Raw genomic sequence first — 17,744 nt, forward strand, 5'->3', positions numbered from 1 at the left:
TAGCACTCTGCTGTTGCTACACAGCTAGTCATGGCTCAGCCTGGGGCAGGGAAAAAATGCACTCAGTTTTGGTTGACAAAGGAAACATTATTAAAGTGAGTGTTTACATTGTGTTTATTGAAGTGTTCAAAGAATATTTGTGGCATCTTCAAGCAACCTGCTGCTCTCCAGACTATTATAGTGCATGAGTAATAATAAAAATGAGTCACTTGTACACTTTAAATAAGTGCCTTAAACTTGTTTTTCAACTATCTCCAAAATATTTTAAGTTTCAAACTAAATAGTGCTTTCTCTTCTAAAGATTTATTTTTTAATTTTTTAAATTTATTTTTTAGTTTTCAGCGGACACAACATCTTTGTTTGTATGCGGTGCAGAGGATCGAACCTGGGCCGCACGCATGCCAGGCGAGCGCACTACCACTTGAGCCATATCCCCAGCCCCTCTAAAGATTTTTTTTTCTCTAGAAATTGAGCCAATTTTTTAAAAATACTCATTTCTTTGAATTTTTCTTGAATATACCTTCCAGTTACTTCTACATCCTTTGTGTAACTTTTCTCCCAGGATCTGCAATGCATAAGAAATAATCCTATTCCTTAATATGCTAAGAATTACAAAAACTAAAAGCAATTGTGAAATTACTGACTAGTGTCCAATTGAGTATATAATATGTGCATTAAAAAGATCTGATTAGGGTTATAACTTTTGAGAGCTACAATTACCTTAATCTACTCAAAAAGATTAAATTGAGAATGGAAAAGATAGTTACTAACAAGACTGCCCATCTGACATTTAAAAGTTTTTTAAAATATATATTAGTTTTCAGTGGACACAACATCTTTATTTTATTTTTATGTGGTGCTGAGGATCGAACCCTGGCCGCATGCATGCCACGCGAGCGTGCTACCACTTGAGGCACATCCCCAGCCCTTAAAAGTTTAATAGGTCTTTATTATTTATACTGGGAAAATAGGAAAGTAATTAAAAACTTAGAAAGAATTTTAGTTTTTATCTTTCTAAAGAGATCCATTGAAATCATTTTTATATTTTAGAAATAGTAGAAGCATGGTACTTAACAGGGATTAAAGTACTTTATTTTTATTGACCAGCAGCCCCCAGTACAAAAAAAGTTAATCTTAGGTATTATTGAATATAAGTTAAGTGTTCTGAATTCCCTTATGAGCTAATTTTTGAGAAACTATTTTCTTATATTCACCATGGGACAAGTTGTCATTCTTCTTTATTTTAGCTGCTTATCACAGTTACCAAAGATTATCCCACACTATAAATTCTTAAGAACTTCCTAATCAGATATTTAATTATATGCCATTTCTATAATGTAGTTTCAGGGCATCTTATATTTATTATTTTGATGTCCAGAATCAATAAAAAATATTTCTTTATCCATAATCATCTAAGAAAAATCTTTTTCGAATCTAAAAGTACATGCCAGTCCTCTGCTTTTGCTAAGGCAATAACCAGTCGAAGTGGTCAACAATGTTTATACCTTCTTAACTGATATTAATCAGTTTGGATTTTGTTGTTGTTGTTCTGTTTGTTTGTTTGTTTTAGTGGGGGTACGGGAGTGCTGAGAATCAAACCCAGGGCCTTGCACCTGCTAAGCATGTGCTCTACCACTGAGCTATACTCCCAGCCCAGAGAATTAAGGTATTAAGGGCATATTGCTAGTGATAAATTAATCAAAAATAAATTAATTCCCTTATGCATATTTAAAGAGCACATGCCACTTATAGTATTTAATATAGAAGGCCCAAACAAGTTATGGCTTAGAATTAAAACTGCTGATCTAGTTGAAATGGAGGTCTTAATTTAGTCATTAAAAATTCATAATGTTATACTTTTGTTGTGCTATTATTATATACCACTCCAGAACTAGACACAAAGACAAAAAAATAGTCCCAAATTTTGAACAATATATTATAACTTCTGCAGTGTATTGGCATTGTAATAATGGAAAACTACTTCTCTTCATTAATACACAAACTGTCCAAAGAGGTGATGATTGAAGCTTTATACCAAGTAGATGAAGGACATCTCAGGTCAACATATCTATAGATACCACTGACAAACAGAATCACAGAAAGCTGAACATCTGGTGTAACAGAACAACAAAAGAGGTTATGTTTACTCAAAACCCTTTTGCCTCCAAGTATTCGGGGTTTGGATATATAAGAAGAATATATATTTCTAAGGAAAGCAAGTATATTTAACTTAGTGGCAAATACAAAAATATTCCTACATAGTGAATATGCATTCCCCTATTATCTCCACCATTTACCTCCCTTGCTAATTCTGAGTGAATTTTGTGTGTTCACATGTGCTAGTATATTTACCTCTTCACTAGCAATGAAGAAGATATAATGGTGTATGTATAGAACTATAAGGAAAATATTCATGAGAAAATATTAATATAACCCATTGATATGATAATGTATATTGTATTAATTGACATGCTAAATTTTATTAGGGTGTTCACATCCACTATAACATCTCCCTTAGAACATATTCTTTGCCTGTTTCCTTCGAGTATAGATAGACACACTTAGAGATATCCATGTGTGTGTAAGAAAACAAGAAAAATATAAACTCTATAGAGTAACAGCCTCAGATGGATTCATATTAGTATTCAAATCTTTAACTCCCACCCAAAATTTTAAACTTGGCTATCACAGTCATCTTCACATTTTTTTGTATTCCCAGTGCCACCAGAAACACAAAGGAAACTTAGTGTTGATTTAATGAAGTAGCAAAATGTTAGGTACATAACAAAGCAGATTGTCCTCCCACCTAAAACAAATCAGTGATGTTTAAGTAAGTGATTTTGGTTTTTGCATGTGTGTATAAAAATTTGATTGCTCAAATAGTGGTTCAATTTGCATTCTGCACCAGTGAAATCTGCCCTGCAATTGCCATCTCTAGCACTATTCAGAGAATTTCTTGCCATTGTGACTGCTCTTTAGACACACTAGACAGCCTTGGCCCAACCTGTTAAACTGCAGCTGCTGGGGCTGCCCATCCCAGGACACATTGCTTCCAATCATGCTTCAGTGAACCTTAAAACATTTGGCACTCCCATCTTAGAAATTCTCTTCTGGGACTCCATGTACTACAGCTTTGTAAGCTCCCCATTATTTACCAGAGTAAAACTTGTTTGGGGTTGGTATCAACCTGATAGGCCATGATTCCCTTCATCCAATAAAGCACAGCTTTCCTTGATCCCTATATACTGATGAAATGAATTGGATTTGCCAGTATCTAAGAAATCAAGTGATTACTTTGTTTTGTTTGTTTGTTGCAGGGGTAGGGATAGAACCTAGGGCCTCACACATGCTGGACAGGCACTCTACCATTGACTATTTTCCCAACCTCGAAGTGATTATTTTTAACATTTCCATTAACCATACAAGCAGAGTGGTAAAGAGAAAATAATAGTCTTTGAAGTTCACAAAGGCCTGGTTTCAAATCCCAGCTCGATGTTTACAAGCTGGGTGGTCTCAGAGACGTACTTAACCTTTGTGGTCTTTGGTTTCCTCCCAGTTCCTTGGGGTTTCTATGAGTATTGAAAGATACCAAGTTCTAAGTGCAAAGATATTCGGTGTTCATTCCTTTCTATATTGAAGATTTATAATGGCCTTTTCATAGAACTGACTATAATTAGGTGGCTATGCCTTTAGATTTCAAAATTACATTAATTGCCTATTTGCCTCTGATTTTGAATGTTCAGCTGTTATATTACAGAAACACCTACCTACTCAGTTGCTTCCATAGGTCCTTGGAGTAAATAAAATGACTGTAGAATAGAGTGGGTGTAGATGTTGTAAAGTTTGCTTAAGTTTAACATTTCATTATTCATGGGGAGACACTGACTCAAAATTCACACATTAGAAAAACAGCCATATTCTACCAATAGTAGGGTTGAGTGAAAATAAAATTTGTCCACAGGAACATTGAACAAATTTTATTTGTTTGTTTATTGTGTGTTTATTGTTAGTGTGGAAATCATCTGTTCTTAAGATGAATCACAATTAAACCTGAGTTGGACATCTGGGGAAAAAAAATGTAAAATTAGGTAGGCTGTGCATGCTTTCCCCAGAATTTACAATCTGAAAGATATAGAAATGCTTCAAGGTACCAGCTATTACTTTTGGGGTTTCTTGCTTTTTATAAAAAATAATTTTTAAATTATTTGACAATTTTTCAAAATATCATATTGCTTGATTTATTGATTTGATGTAACATTATTTGAATTGTCAAATTTAGTTTCTGAAAATCTGAATTTTCATAACAAGGGCATTTATATCTTACTAATGCCAAAAAGAGTAGAAAATTATTCTCAGAGTAAAGGAACATTTTATTTTATTCTATGAGCACTTTTGCCCAAATTAGTACTATTGAATAAGTTACTTCTGGCAGCAGCTACAGATTTCTTAAGGCAGTAAACATATTTCTTCATGTTCTCTAGGGCTGTCTCTCTGCTACAGTGCCAAGTTTCTCTGTTGTCTGAATGTGAGAAAGGGCATCATGTGATATTGTGGCTTAACTGTGACCCTCAGGAACTGCCACTGAAAACCATTCTCTTCCACCCAAGGAGCTTCCTGACTTTAGGTCTGACATAGAAGGGTCCCCCTTGTCCTCTCCCCTGCTGCCCTGGAATGTACAGTTGGTGCCTGAGAGCTTTGTAGGAGCTGTGTGTACTCACATTTTTTTTATAATTATTTCTCTTCATATTTTATTTTTCTCTCTGGCAGGCACACTGGCTTTATATTTTTAATAATAATATGAAATCCTTAAATTTTGAGTTGATTTCATATAAAGAAAAAATATTGAGTAAATAATAATTCAGGTGGTAAATGGCTAAATACAAAGGATGAAACTCAGTGCATAAAAGTAGTCTTGGGCCTTAATGAAAATCAAAGTTTGATGTTTAGAGAATTTAAAAGAGGTAACTCTTATATTCTACTTAAGATAGTTTTCAGGAAATCCTAGGAGGAGTTAGTAAGTAGTGTTATCAGTGGAGAATATACTGTGGCTCTATGGTTAGGCATAGTACAGTCCAAACGTCATTTGTCTTTAAGGAGACCTTGTACCCAGAGTCCTCATTTGTAAAAAGTAAGATTGGTTCCTGAATTAAATGAGCTAGCATATCAAGAGAATGGTACAAAGTTAGCACTAGTTCATTGTTGGACTTCCTTTAATGCCTTATGAGCTGAACATAGATTATAGCTTTGTATATCCATATTTTTTGTAATGTTATAGTAAACCAGAGGAAAATCAAGGATTAAATACCCATTTTTTACTGCTGCACAAATCAATTAAAGTTTGTGTCAATAGCAAAGTCAGGTTTAGTATTTCATCTAGGTAAGCTAACCCGCACTTAGAATTCACATACATACATATCCTTATAACATCATTTTCCTCTCTGCTTTAGTAACTAGGAAACTGAAAGCTGAAATTCTTTTATTAAAGGTGTGCAGAACTTTTTTATATACTTGTTTGTTTAATAAGTTTGCATTGCTTTCACTTTTCTTATTTTTCTCTTGCTTCAGTTATTTTATCCTACTGCATTCTATTATACTGTTTATTAATGTTGTAACACTATATTCTTTATTTTTAGTATCCTTATATTTTTGGAATAAGACTGAAAATAATTATTTTTGCAAAATGATATCATTGCATTGCTGAATAATGTTCCAAACAAAATTTAAGAGAGAAAGGTTGCAGAAAATGTAACATGATCCTAAAACTGTCTGTCAGCCAGTTCCCTTGTAAATTCTAACATTATGCGTTTCATTCTTGCCCCAAAACAGCCATGTTCTGTCACCAATCATTGCTTTACATCAGAAGCCATTAGAATCTGTTTGACTATTAAGGGTTGGGGACATAATTAACAGTCCTACCATTTCATGTCTTCAAATACATGTTGTCTTTCAAATGTGTCTTCTCTAGAGATGATTCCAATGAAGCTCTTAGCTAGAAGAGTATCTAAGGGACTTCTCTATGCAAAAGCCAGCAAAGTTGATTTTGAAGCTGCAGAAGAAAAATGAACTTTATAATTTCCTCTTTTTAAATAAAACTCTCTTATTTACCTTAATCAATCACCTTATATTCATGAGGCTAAAGAAATCACCAATGTTTGGGGCTGAGGGTGTAACTCAGTGTGAGACCCTAGGTTCAAGCCCCAGCATTGCAAAAAATAAAAGAATATGACACAAGGCTTGAAGGCCATTAACAAAGAAAGGAATGCCCAGAAAAGATCTGGCACAATGTCAGAATGATTGGCAAACTATATAGTTAACCAGAGAGATTACTTTAAAGATCAGTTGCAGATTCTGGTATGTTTATTTTTAAAAGAATCTCAATAATAGGCATACCCCATACAGCAAAATTTTACATGTTTCTAGAAAGCCAAAATATTTTCAATATTAGGATTTATTTGGTTTCTATTTGTACAAAGCATAAAGATAAATTATAAAAATAAAAATAATAATTTGAGGGTCTTTTAAAGCAAATATCTATTTTGACAGGAAAATTACAGCAATTGTACCTGTAGTGCATAGGCTAGGACTGAGACTGCTTAAAGTGAAGAGAAAATAAAAGTGTTTTTACATGTGTTTTCTTATTCTAATTTGACTACTCTACCAAAGGAAACTAAAAATTATTTTACAGATCATTGTCATTCTTATGACAATCTTGTGATTATTTGTACTTAATGTTAAATATTTCCTGACATTTTTACTTCAATTATTTTTAGCTATTCACCCACAAATACAGTACAGCTGACATAATTACCCCCCTTTTAATTCACAAAAGACATGTATTTACCTATTTGTTATAATGCTTTTCATGCTAGCATGCTGTTTCTGTGACAAGACTACTTTGAACACACACTAGGTAAAATAATATTGTATATTGCACAGCAACCCCAATAACTGAATGTTAATTTAACCAGTGAAGACAAAGTAATTATAATAATAAGAATTCTTATCTTTTAATGGAGTTAAAAATGGAACTCAAATTGGTCTTATTGTAGCTCATTGGCTTAGTAATCACTAGAAAAATCAACCAGTCAAGGTGCAAAACATTTGCAAGGCTGCAAGTAGTTAATAGAGATCCTAGCAGATCTCAGTGTACTATCAGGGTATTAGTGGCACACCTAGAATATTTGACACCTGTCAACCTCCACGTAACAAATTTATTTTCAGTAGTAATGAAAAGAACAAGTGTGATGGCCAGAAAAAGATGTGTAGATAGTGAAAATTGCTTTTTACTGAATATATATGTGTGTATTCATAATAATAATGCTGGTAAAAAAAATAAAAAGGAATATATTACAGAATTTAAAAAACTGACCATTTTAAATTATATAAATGTATCTTCAGTGAGGGTTTATACCTAAATATTGGTCTGTTGTAATTACATTAACCAGTAAGTGAGGTTGTTTTTCCCCCAGTACTGGGGATCAAATCCAGGATCTAGCACATGCTAGGCAAGTGCACTACCATTGAGCTGCATCCCTAGACTCTGTTTTTTTTCTTTTTTAATTTTAATTTTGTGACAGGGTCTCACTAAGTTGTCCAGGCTGCTCTCAAGCTTGGAATCCTCCTTGCCTCAACCTCTCAAGTAGCTGGGATTACAGATGTGCACCACCATGCCCAGGTATGTATTTTTTTTAATATTTTTTTAATTGTCAATGGACCTTTATTTTATTTATTTATATGTGGTGCTGAGAATCAATCCCAGTGTCTCACACATGCTAGGCAAGTGCTCTACAACTGAGCCACAACCCCTCCAGCTGTGTATTTTAATGAACCAAAATATCTTGCAGAATGTAGATACAATTTAAACAAATAAATTATACTACCAATGCACTCTTGTTTTCTTGAATTATATTTAGTTTAAAGCAAATAGTTAACAATAAAAAGAAGTATTATTCACATTTGGTAAGACTTGATGTTTGAAATAAAATCTGTACTTCTCATGAGCTGGAGTTATAGTTCAGTGGTAGAGCGCTTGCCTCACCCTGGGTTCAATCCTCAGCACCACATAAAAGTAAATAAATAAAAATAAAGATATTGTGTTCATCTACAACTAAAAAATTTTTTTAAAAATCTGCACTTCTCAAAAACAATACTCCATAGAGTTGGCACGCTATCTTGTCTTTATTACAAAAACTTCATAGAATAACTTGGGTTGTTTTTCCTCTTCAAAATCACTGTTGTTAATTTCAAATATACTGTTTAAAAACAGAATTATGTAATACAAAGTTTGGAGATAAAAATTGCTTTCAAAGCAGGTTTCATTGTTTCTCAGTGTGTTTCCTGAAAGGAGTGGGTACAGCAGAGTTTATATGTGGAAGCTTAACTGTACAATTGGGAATTCTCCAAATTAATGTTTCTTAAAGGATAAATTATCAAATTGTGCTAACTAAAACTTTGATGTGTTTTATTTCAACTCAACAATAATAATCAGAGGAATTGTTTAGAATTTAGATAGTTTCGGGGGGGATTATTTTATCACTAGCATTGTTTAGAATTGTTGGCACATGGTGGTGATAAAAAACAGCCAAATCTGGTTAGTATTGTTGTTGTGTTTAACTACTATATAGTGTGTCCCCTACATCAGCAGGGGATTCTCTATCCCTCAACACATTACTGAATACACTTATTTCTTCTAACCCATAAAACATGCTTTGTACCGTTTCATTTACAACACATACTAGATACATCCAACTGCAGAAAATATTCAGAGAAGTGCTGCACCACTCTGAAACCTATGTGTTCATAAATAATCACAGAAGGAGATCAAGAGTACTATTAGTAAATTAATAATTGTTGAATAACTTCATGTCAGTCATATGCTTCCCAGTACCTTCATACATGATTAGTTCTGCATCATCGTATCCCACCATTAACACTATAAAGGCGCTTTTTTTTAGCTCATTTAACTGTGGAAGAAACTCAGAGCTGGCCTTAAGTGTTCAGTTGACCCACAGCATTTTTGCCTCCTCTTAAGTACACTCCTAGAATCCCCTTTGCTATTTCCCCAGTCCCAGATGCTCAGTGCTTCTGTGCTCCTGGATTTCTAGGATCCCTTCAAAGTCTCTGTGTCCCCCACTAAAGTATTAGGAACCTTTTGTGTTCCAACATTCAGAGGATTTGCTTTTCAAATAGGATTGCAGAGTGAGTAAAGCTTAGCACAAAAGCCAATGGTGTGGTTTTTGATATTGGGAGTATACTATATTGTGGGTTATAGGGTCTCCATACTACCTCTCAAAACACAGTAAGTACATCACCATCCTACTTGCATGGTCCACCCTGATACTGTGACATAGCCAAAATCATTGCCTATGATCTCAGACACGAACATAGGGCTCATAAGCTTTGGGGAGCTTCTATGCTGATGAGGACAGGTTATCAAATCTTTTTATAAAGTCACAGGTTTTTTCTATCTTAAAACAAAACCCTTCAGATTCAGACAATGAAGCTAAGAGCTGCAATGAGAACAGAGGATTTTTGTTTATTCTTTACCTAATCCCCTCAGAACTAAATGATCTGCTGTCACTTTCCACATCTCAAAAAATATGGGAGCAGGGAAAAATAACTAGATCATCTCTTAGTCTCTTTTTTTTTAAAAAAAAGTCCTCTTTTATAAGATATAGATATCAAATTTTATCATTTGTAGCCACCTAATTTTGGGAGAAGAGTCAATAATAAAAAAGTATTGGTAGTGATGATGATAGAGCTTATTGTTAGGAAAGAAAGTTTGTAGAGTTATAAAAATCTTTCCCATCTATAATCTTGATAATTTATCCTTTAATAAATATGAAGTTGGGTCATGATTTAAATGTTTAAAATAAATTCTACCAAGAGATAACTATTGAGAAACTAAGTGCCAAGCATTGTTCTGAGGAGATTAGGTAAAGAATAAACAAAAATCCCCTGTTTTCATGCAGCTCTTAGCTATAGTTAAGAGAGGGCAGAAAATAGAAACATGAATAAGTAAAATATGTAGTATGTGAGATGATGATAAATTCTTTGGAAGTAATGAAGGGAAAAGGAATAATGAGCTCTGGAAATGGGGTGCAGTTTTTACAACATATGCATAATGGTCACAGAAATTGGAGGGCAGAAGGCATAATGAACCCTTTGTAAATAGGAAAGGAGTAGCAAGTGCTGTAAAAGGTATCAACACACTTCATGCAGGAGAGGTGACCCACTACCTGATTGATGCAGGACAGCAGCCATCGCAGGACAGGTGAACATGAAGTACTTCCATTTCTCAAACCAATATCTTGATACAATTAAAAGATCTTAACTGCTGTACTTTCACAAACACCAAAAGTCTAATTGCCATTGCAAACCCCCTTCTGAAGCACCAATAAAATCCACAGACAGGAAGAATAATTTTTTTTTAAAAGAGAGAGAATTTTTTAATCTTTATTTTTTTTTTTAGTTTTCAGTGGATACAACACCTTTATTTTATTTTTATATGGTGCTGAGGATCAAACCCAGCGCCCCTCACATGCCAGGCCAGCACGCTACTGCTTGAGCCACATCCCCAGCCCAGGAAGATTAATATTTGTTGAAATATTATATCCTAGGTAATACTATTTCTTCATAAGACAAAGTCTGCTATTTGACTTGCTTTTATTTACTTATTTTCAGATTTCTATTTATTTATTTCCAGTAACTTTAACTAGAAGTTGGAAGTTAGAAATGCAATCCAGGAAGCCCCTTTGAGGGTGTTTTAAGGGAAGGATGGGAGAGCGTTCTGGGTTTTTGAGGGAGCTGAGATTTGAACCAGTCCTGATTCTGGTGAACTAGTGAGCTGGAGGATATGGGGTACAATACAGAAAAGGATATCATGAGAGGTTCACCTTTGGTCAAATTCATCTCCAAGGAAGAGGGGTAGAGCTTCTAAGAACTGTTTTGTTCTTCCCAGAGAAGGGAACAGGAGAACATCCACTTTTCAACAGTGACTCCATGCGGTAATCAGAAGCAACAGCAGTAGTGCACAGGCATGATGGACCTCAGGATTCCACTTGATAGAGTACAAAAGTTGGACCAAACAAAAGTCTCTTGTGCTTTTGACAATGTAGTATGTGTGGGTGGGGAGGGGGATCCACTAGTTGTCCATATTTATCCATTTATTTATGCACAATTTGTAGAGCATTCAAATGTATATCTCCAAATTGCATAAATATCCTTCCTTTTAAATTGAGAGGAAACCAAGTAAACTATCTATGCACTACCACCTAAAATAAAGTTTGAATTATGATATCCAGGAGGAAATTTTGATAGTACTCAATTTCACACAAAAATTTACTTATACTATACAAATGTGCAACATTCTAGGCTGAGTATGAACAAAAATAATAACTAACATTTGTTGAGCACGATTGGTTGATCCTTATACATTTTCTCTTTTAATCCTCCCAATAATCCATGAAAGTTTGCTTTATTAGCACCTCCATGTTGCAAAGGAGAAAAATTGAGACCTGGAGAGATTAAATGGTAGAGCTAGAATCTGAGCCCAGGGCAGCCTGTCTCAGAAGACTTCTTTCTTCCCTTTCCAATACAACATCTTCCAGGAGGCAAACCTGATTCTCTTTGCCCTTTGCAAAGTGAAGCCTACATCTCTCTTTTTTTCTTTCAGTGGTCTTCTTCCTAACACAGAAGCTAAATAACTGACATTTATCCAAGTCCATCTTTTTCCCTAATTAGGTTGTGTGAACATTTCTCTGCAGATCTTTCCTCTTTCTTAACCTTTCCTTTTATAGACAGGGGCATTCAGATGACCTGTGCTCTCCGCAAAACTGCCAACATGATGCTTTGCACTCATCCGTAAAATAAACTTTTCACTCTTACTTCCTCCATTTCCACAAGCAAATGACTTATTCAAATTTTATAGGCAAGAGGTGAGAAAAATGTAAATGTGATTCTTTGAAATGTCTCCTTTGAGTACAGAGACCGTACATTGTAGGGGCTAATTGTCAGAAAAGTTTAATTGTTACCCGCAACTCAAGCTTCCCTCGTGTGCAGGGGCACACCATAGGTGCTAATAGTGAGAAAATTTGACTGTGACTCCACCATGCTCTCTTCATTAAGCTAATGGAACATTTTCCTCTCATTTTCTCCCTAGGGAGGCTGTAGGAGTACAACCTTATAATTGTTGCTCTTACTGTAATTGGAGGTAGTAGGAGTATATATAATCTTATTGTCTTTTCTATGTGGTGGTAGTTTATTTATGACCTATTGATAATTCCCAGCCAGCAGCAGAAAACTCAGTGAGTATTACATTAGCATTGCCTCCTAGGAGAGCAACTACTAAACAAAGACTATTATTAACCAGAAAGAACACCTACTAAGGATGGCCCGTCATACCAAATATAAACTTCATTACTGCAAAGATTGACCCCTCTGGATACCATGGGTGTTTTATTTTTTGCACTAGAATTTATTGTCTTAATATGTACCTTTGTTTAGACATGAGGTCTGTGCTTCATGAACCTTTTGGGAAAGTTCTCAAAGACTACCACACATCTTCTTCAAAGCAATGGAGCATCCTATTTAGCCACTGAAGTTGTTGGAGTGCAATAGGGCAGGAGAAAAACATTAAAAGCCAGCCTTCATCTACTGGTTTAGAGCCACTGGACTGTGCTGAATGTGGTTTGGACCAGCAAGATCCTCCCCTCAAAAAAGACCCTGAGATGCCCTTGGGAACTGTTAACCCAAACACAGGTACTCACACCTTGACCTCCTGCAACCTCCTGTCATTCTTGATAAGCTAATCCTTTGGCACCATCTACAAGATGTAACATTATTTAGGGCATTGAGTGTTCTTTGAAATTTTCCCACAGTTCATGGGTTGCTTTTGGTCTTCATTAAACAGTAATGGAAGAAAATTTGTATGTTGGATGTTTTGCTGCTTAAAATAGCTCCAAATACTGCCTTATTTTTGGATAGAAAAAATCTTTTCTAAGGAAAAATTCATAAATGTAAAAATATAAGGAGACATTTACAAGAATGTACCATTGTATACTCTGCCTTACAGGACATTGAATATTTTAATACTAGAGTGCATGATCAAACATCTGAACTGTTAAAACTTACAAGCTGCAAATTGGCATTGATCTAGCATCTATTATGTGACAAGCACAGTGCTAAGAACTTTCATAGATATTTCATTTTATATTCCTAGAGTAGGCAAAATAATGGCCTCCCAAAGTTGTCCATGTTCTAATTGCCAAAACTTATGGATATGCTGCTTATATGGGAAGGAACTTTGCAGATATTATTAAGTTAATAATCTTGACATTGAAAGATTATTCTGGATTATCTTCCATTTATCCAAATAATTATAAGAGGGAGGTAAAAAGATCAGAGTTGGAAAAGAAGACATAACCATGGAAGCAGACGTCAGTGTTTTAGGGACCACAAATCAAGTCAAGATGGCGCCTGGCAGTTTGCCAGGAGGAGTGGTTTGTGAGGCAACACCACCGAGCCATTAAGATGGTGGGGATTCCTTATTAGCTGACTGCTGTATCTAGATGATGCTAATTGAGTCAACCTGTGTGTAATCAGTTAGGAATATATACCTCTGCTAACCCTAACCCTAACCCTAACCTCCCCCACCCTGCACCCTGCCCCGAAATAAAGTAGTTCCTGCTTCAACCTTCAAGTTGCTTGTCACCTCCCCACCTCCCGGTTATTTTGCCCAGCCGGACTGTGGCATCAGTGTGATAAGGCCATGAGCTAATAACTAGAAAGAGCAAGAAAATTAAATTCTCCTCTAGAGATTCTGGAACTAATGAAGTTCTATTCACCCATTTTGGACTTCTGACCTGCATAACTGTAGATAATAAATTAATGTTGTTTTATATCATTAAGTTTGTAGTAATTTGGTACAGCAGCAGTTGTATACTGTCTTGGTCCATTTGAACTGCTATGATAAAATACCATAGACTGGGTGGCTTATAAACAGCCCAGATTTCTTTCTGAAAGTTCTGGAGGCTGTGAAGCCCAAGATCAAGGTGCCAGTGCTGCTGTTTGATGAGAGCCCACTTCCCAGATTTTAGAACTTAACAGTCTTTGAACTATCACTTCACATGGCAGAAAGGGAAGGGAGCTCCCTGGGGTTCCTTTTACAAGGGAATTAATTCCATTCATGAGGACTCTGCTACCATTATCTAAACACATCCTAATGACTCCATCTCTCAACACTAGCACATTGAGGGTTAAAATTTCATTGTATGAATTTGGGAGAGAAAGAGAATAACCATTCTGTCTCTAGTGGATACTATGCAACTCCCAATAATTTTGTAAAACAAAGCTCTCATCTCCATTTACAGATGGGGAAACTGATATTTGGAAGAATTGCAGGGGTTTATTTCACCCTGCTTCTTTTCACAATGTTTAATAAGGTAGAGTTGTTTTTGAGTGAACCTGCATTCTCTCCTGAAGCATACTGGGTTCTCCTCAAAAACTGAAAAAGCTTCAAAATGCACAAGTTAGCTAACTCGCTAATCAGAAACCCACTTTTTGACTTCAGTCATTGGGTTAGATGACTTTATATTGAACTTCATTGAGTTTTTTATCTTCTAAAAATTTGACAGGTTTGTAAAGTTTAGTTCAGTATTTCTGAAACTGAAGCTTTTTGCCTTGCTCCTTCTTTTTGTACACATTTTCTTTTGTCTCATCATGTTAATCTAGACTTTGAAATTATTTATACCAAGAGGAAACTAGCAGTCTGTAATAGAGAGGGGCTTGATGTGTTTCTAGTTTTATAAAATAACAACTTCAAAGGGTTCTAGAAGAAGATGTCATATTCTAGTGTCAGCTTTCAAACTCACATAAATGGAGAGCAGAATTTTGGGTAGTTGATGGTCATTTTCCATGTCCCTAGCACCATGAAGTATACCGAATTCTGTAGTAGGTCTAGATAAAAATGTCTGACTCATGAGATTTAAAAAGATTGTTGGAGTTTTTAAAGCGTTTTATTTTATAGTAGGTAATGTGTTGATTACCATCAACCCTAGCTTGAGGGATTACTCCTCCCCTTTCTGTACAGTGCAAGTGAGGACAACCTCAACATCTCCATATGACCTATACTTAGCCAATCAGAGTACTCTACCCCTGACCACAGTGATTGCTTCGGGATCAGGGATGGGTATGTGACCCAAGACAGTCGAAGACTCCTTCTTGGGACTTCCCTGCCAGAGAAGAAAATATGTTTTATTTCTCTTTGGCAAGCTATAGGAACATGTGGTTCATGTAGCTTGTGACCATTTTTCCAGAACATTGAGGGGCAATCACATGCTGCAAGAAGAATTGCAGATAAGAGTTGAGTGTGAGGAGTTATAAAGGAACAGAGAAGTAGAAAGCAAGGAAGTCCTAATTTACTCAGCCATGTCTTATGCTTATGCTGCTGCCCCTGAACTCTTTCAGCACATAAGCTAAAATATCCTTTTCAAACTTAGGTTAGTTTGATACGGATTTGTGATTAAAATGGAATAAGATTTTAATTTAATTGTTTGAAAAGGTGGTATCATAACTCAAGAAAAACATATATAGCAAAGACCTCTCCAGATTGTCCTCCCCTACACAGTTCCTACCCCAGAGGTCATTATTAAATCTTTTTATGAAATTTAAAAATTTTTCTTCATGCATAGACAAGCAAATATAAAAATATGCTTCTATTTTAACATAAAAGTTAACATATTAAACATATTGTTCTTCACTTAGTTTTTTTTAACAATAATGTATCTTTAGCAGTTTTCTTCCTTCCTCTTATTAAAAAAAGTGAATGTATTTTTAGTTGTTGATAAGCTTTATTTTATTCATTTATTTATATGAGGTGCTGAGAATAAAACCCAGTGCCTCACACATGCTGGGCAAGCGCTCTACCACTGAGCCACAACCTCAGCCACCCTTCCTTTTTAAAGCTGAGAAATGGCATCAAAATAGTGTTGCTCCATGGCCAAGAGCACATAGAATTTTTAAATCTCCTTTCTTCGATCTTAATAAGCTTAATATTTCCCAGAGATAAATGTCAACCTCAAAAACTACTTTTGCCATAACAATTATGAATGACCCTGTGCAATCTTGAAATAGGAACCAGGATAAATAGGACACTATGGCATGGATTATAAAATGGACATTGCAACTCAATTTGGTTCACAAATATGTTTTCCTTGGCCTGAATAGTATTTATCATTTTTGAACTACTTGTCAATGTTTAAAATTATTTAAATGGCTTCATGTTAATATTGTAATATTTCATTTTAATATCTTTGAATAATTTCATCTTAAAAGCGTATTTCTAGTTTCTCTTGATAATGTATATTGCTCATTTCCACAAGTTACTAATAGGTTAAAGTTCATTAGTAAGAAACCACTGTAAATAGAGCATTCACCTTCAAGTTACCCATAATTTCCTCATGTTTTCTGTGGTATCCCCAACCCTAAGGTCAAAGGCCTTTTGCCATATATTATATTTCATGTTCTATTTTGCCATATGTTATATCTCATGCTCTATTTGCCATATATCTCATTTATACCTATGTGGTTCCTATGGGTACACATTTGCTTCTGTAACCTTCAGATGATTGCTATTGAATCCTTCAGGACTTTAAGGCCTCTTCAGAGAAGAGTTATTTTCCCAAGACTATATGAAAGGTGCTCAGCAAAAAGAAATAGTTTCTCTTTTTTTCTATCTACTTAATTAATTTTCTTTGATCTAATAGTGAAAGAAAAGAAGAAAAATCTTACTGCATATATACTTACAACACTTACCAGAAGTTTGCCTTATTCATTCCAACTGGCACAATGGTTCCAGCAATCAGCATCCTTTCATCTCTCAATCATAGGAATGATTGAGCATCTTGATTACTCAGTTCTTGCTAGGGCCAACTCTAGATTTCAGATTAAAGCTGAGACTTCACAATGATTCTATTGCATGACTCAAGAGAACATCGTGTCTCGGTTTTTCTACTGAATTTCCATCTAACAATGGCAAGTAAAACACATAACTTTCTTCATACATATATACACACAAACAATAATAAAGGGTTTTTCAAAAAAAGAGGCAAAAAATATTAAGACAAAGAAAATGAGAAGGGAGGTGATAGCAACAACCTGTTGACAGGTGGAAGCAGGACAGCCGGCACCTCACCTGGTAAAGAGGTCAAAAGTCCTGAGGTGAGGGGGAGGGGATAGAATGATTCTAGGGATTGAATCCTAAAGGCTTGGGGATTGATGGTCCTAGTATTTATGATATGAAGACAATGTTAAAAACAGGAAAAATGGTAGAAAGCTTGTTGAAGATGTAATGGGACTTCCATCACTTCTCCTACCTGGTGGCAAACTGGTACCTGATTCTTGTAGAGAGGTAATAAGAGGACATCTGGACTGGAGTAGGGGTAGATTGGGGGGGAGGGTCTAGAAACAGTTAATGATGTGTACATTATCTTGAAATGAAGATTAAGCTAAATATGCTCACTTATTAAATATTGAAGCCACTGCCAACATCTCTTCCTCCACTTTGCTCTCCTAAAGTAGATGATGAGATCTACATCCCCTACCAAAGTGATAGTTTCATCTTTGAAAATCAGGCCAGCCAAGAGGAAAGATCTAGAAACTCTAATAAGGGATGGGAATTTCCATAAACAAACCAGCTCAATCATTCTACCCCCATAGTCATCAAGCTTCCCATTCGAAGCATAGAA

At 35.3% G+C, this 17,744-nt stretch overlaps 1 protein-coding gene across 17 annotated transcripts in view; it reads left to right on the top strand.

Moving 5' to 3' along the window:
* Positions 1-17,744, top strand: part of Ap5m1 (adaptor related protein complex 5 subunit mu 1) — a 58,868-nt gene that overhangs the window by 24,806 nt on the left and 16,318 nt on the right. For 10 of the 17 annotated variants that reach the window (XR_013438933.1, XR_013438936.1, XR_013438935.1 and 7 more), the window contains 2 exons: positions 336-7,675; positions 12,505-12,759. Coding sequence is in view for 2 of the 17 variants with exons in the window: in XM_078049957.1 (XP_077906083.1) it covers positions 7,578-7,643 (66 nt within the window). In the remaining 15 variants the exon portion in view is untranslated. The remainder of the gene's footprint in view (positions 1-335; positions 7,676-12,504; positions 12,760-17,744) is intronic. The other 7 variants (XR_013438934.1, XR_013438940.1, XR_013438942.1 and 4 more) reach the window with 3 other exon arrangements.

This window comes from Ictidomys tridecemlineatus, chromosome 5 (genome assembly GCF_052094955.1).
Source record: "Ictidomys tridecemlineatus isolate mIctTri1 chromosome 5, mIctTri1.hap1, whole genome shotgun sequence".
NCBI classification, from domain to species: domain Eukaryota; kingdom Metazoa; phylum Chordata; class Mammalia; order Rodentia; family Sciuridae; genus Ictidomys; species Ictidomys tridecemlineatus.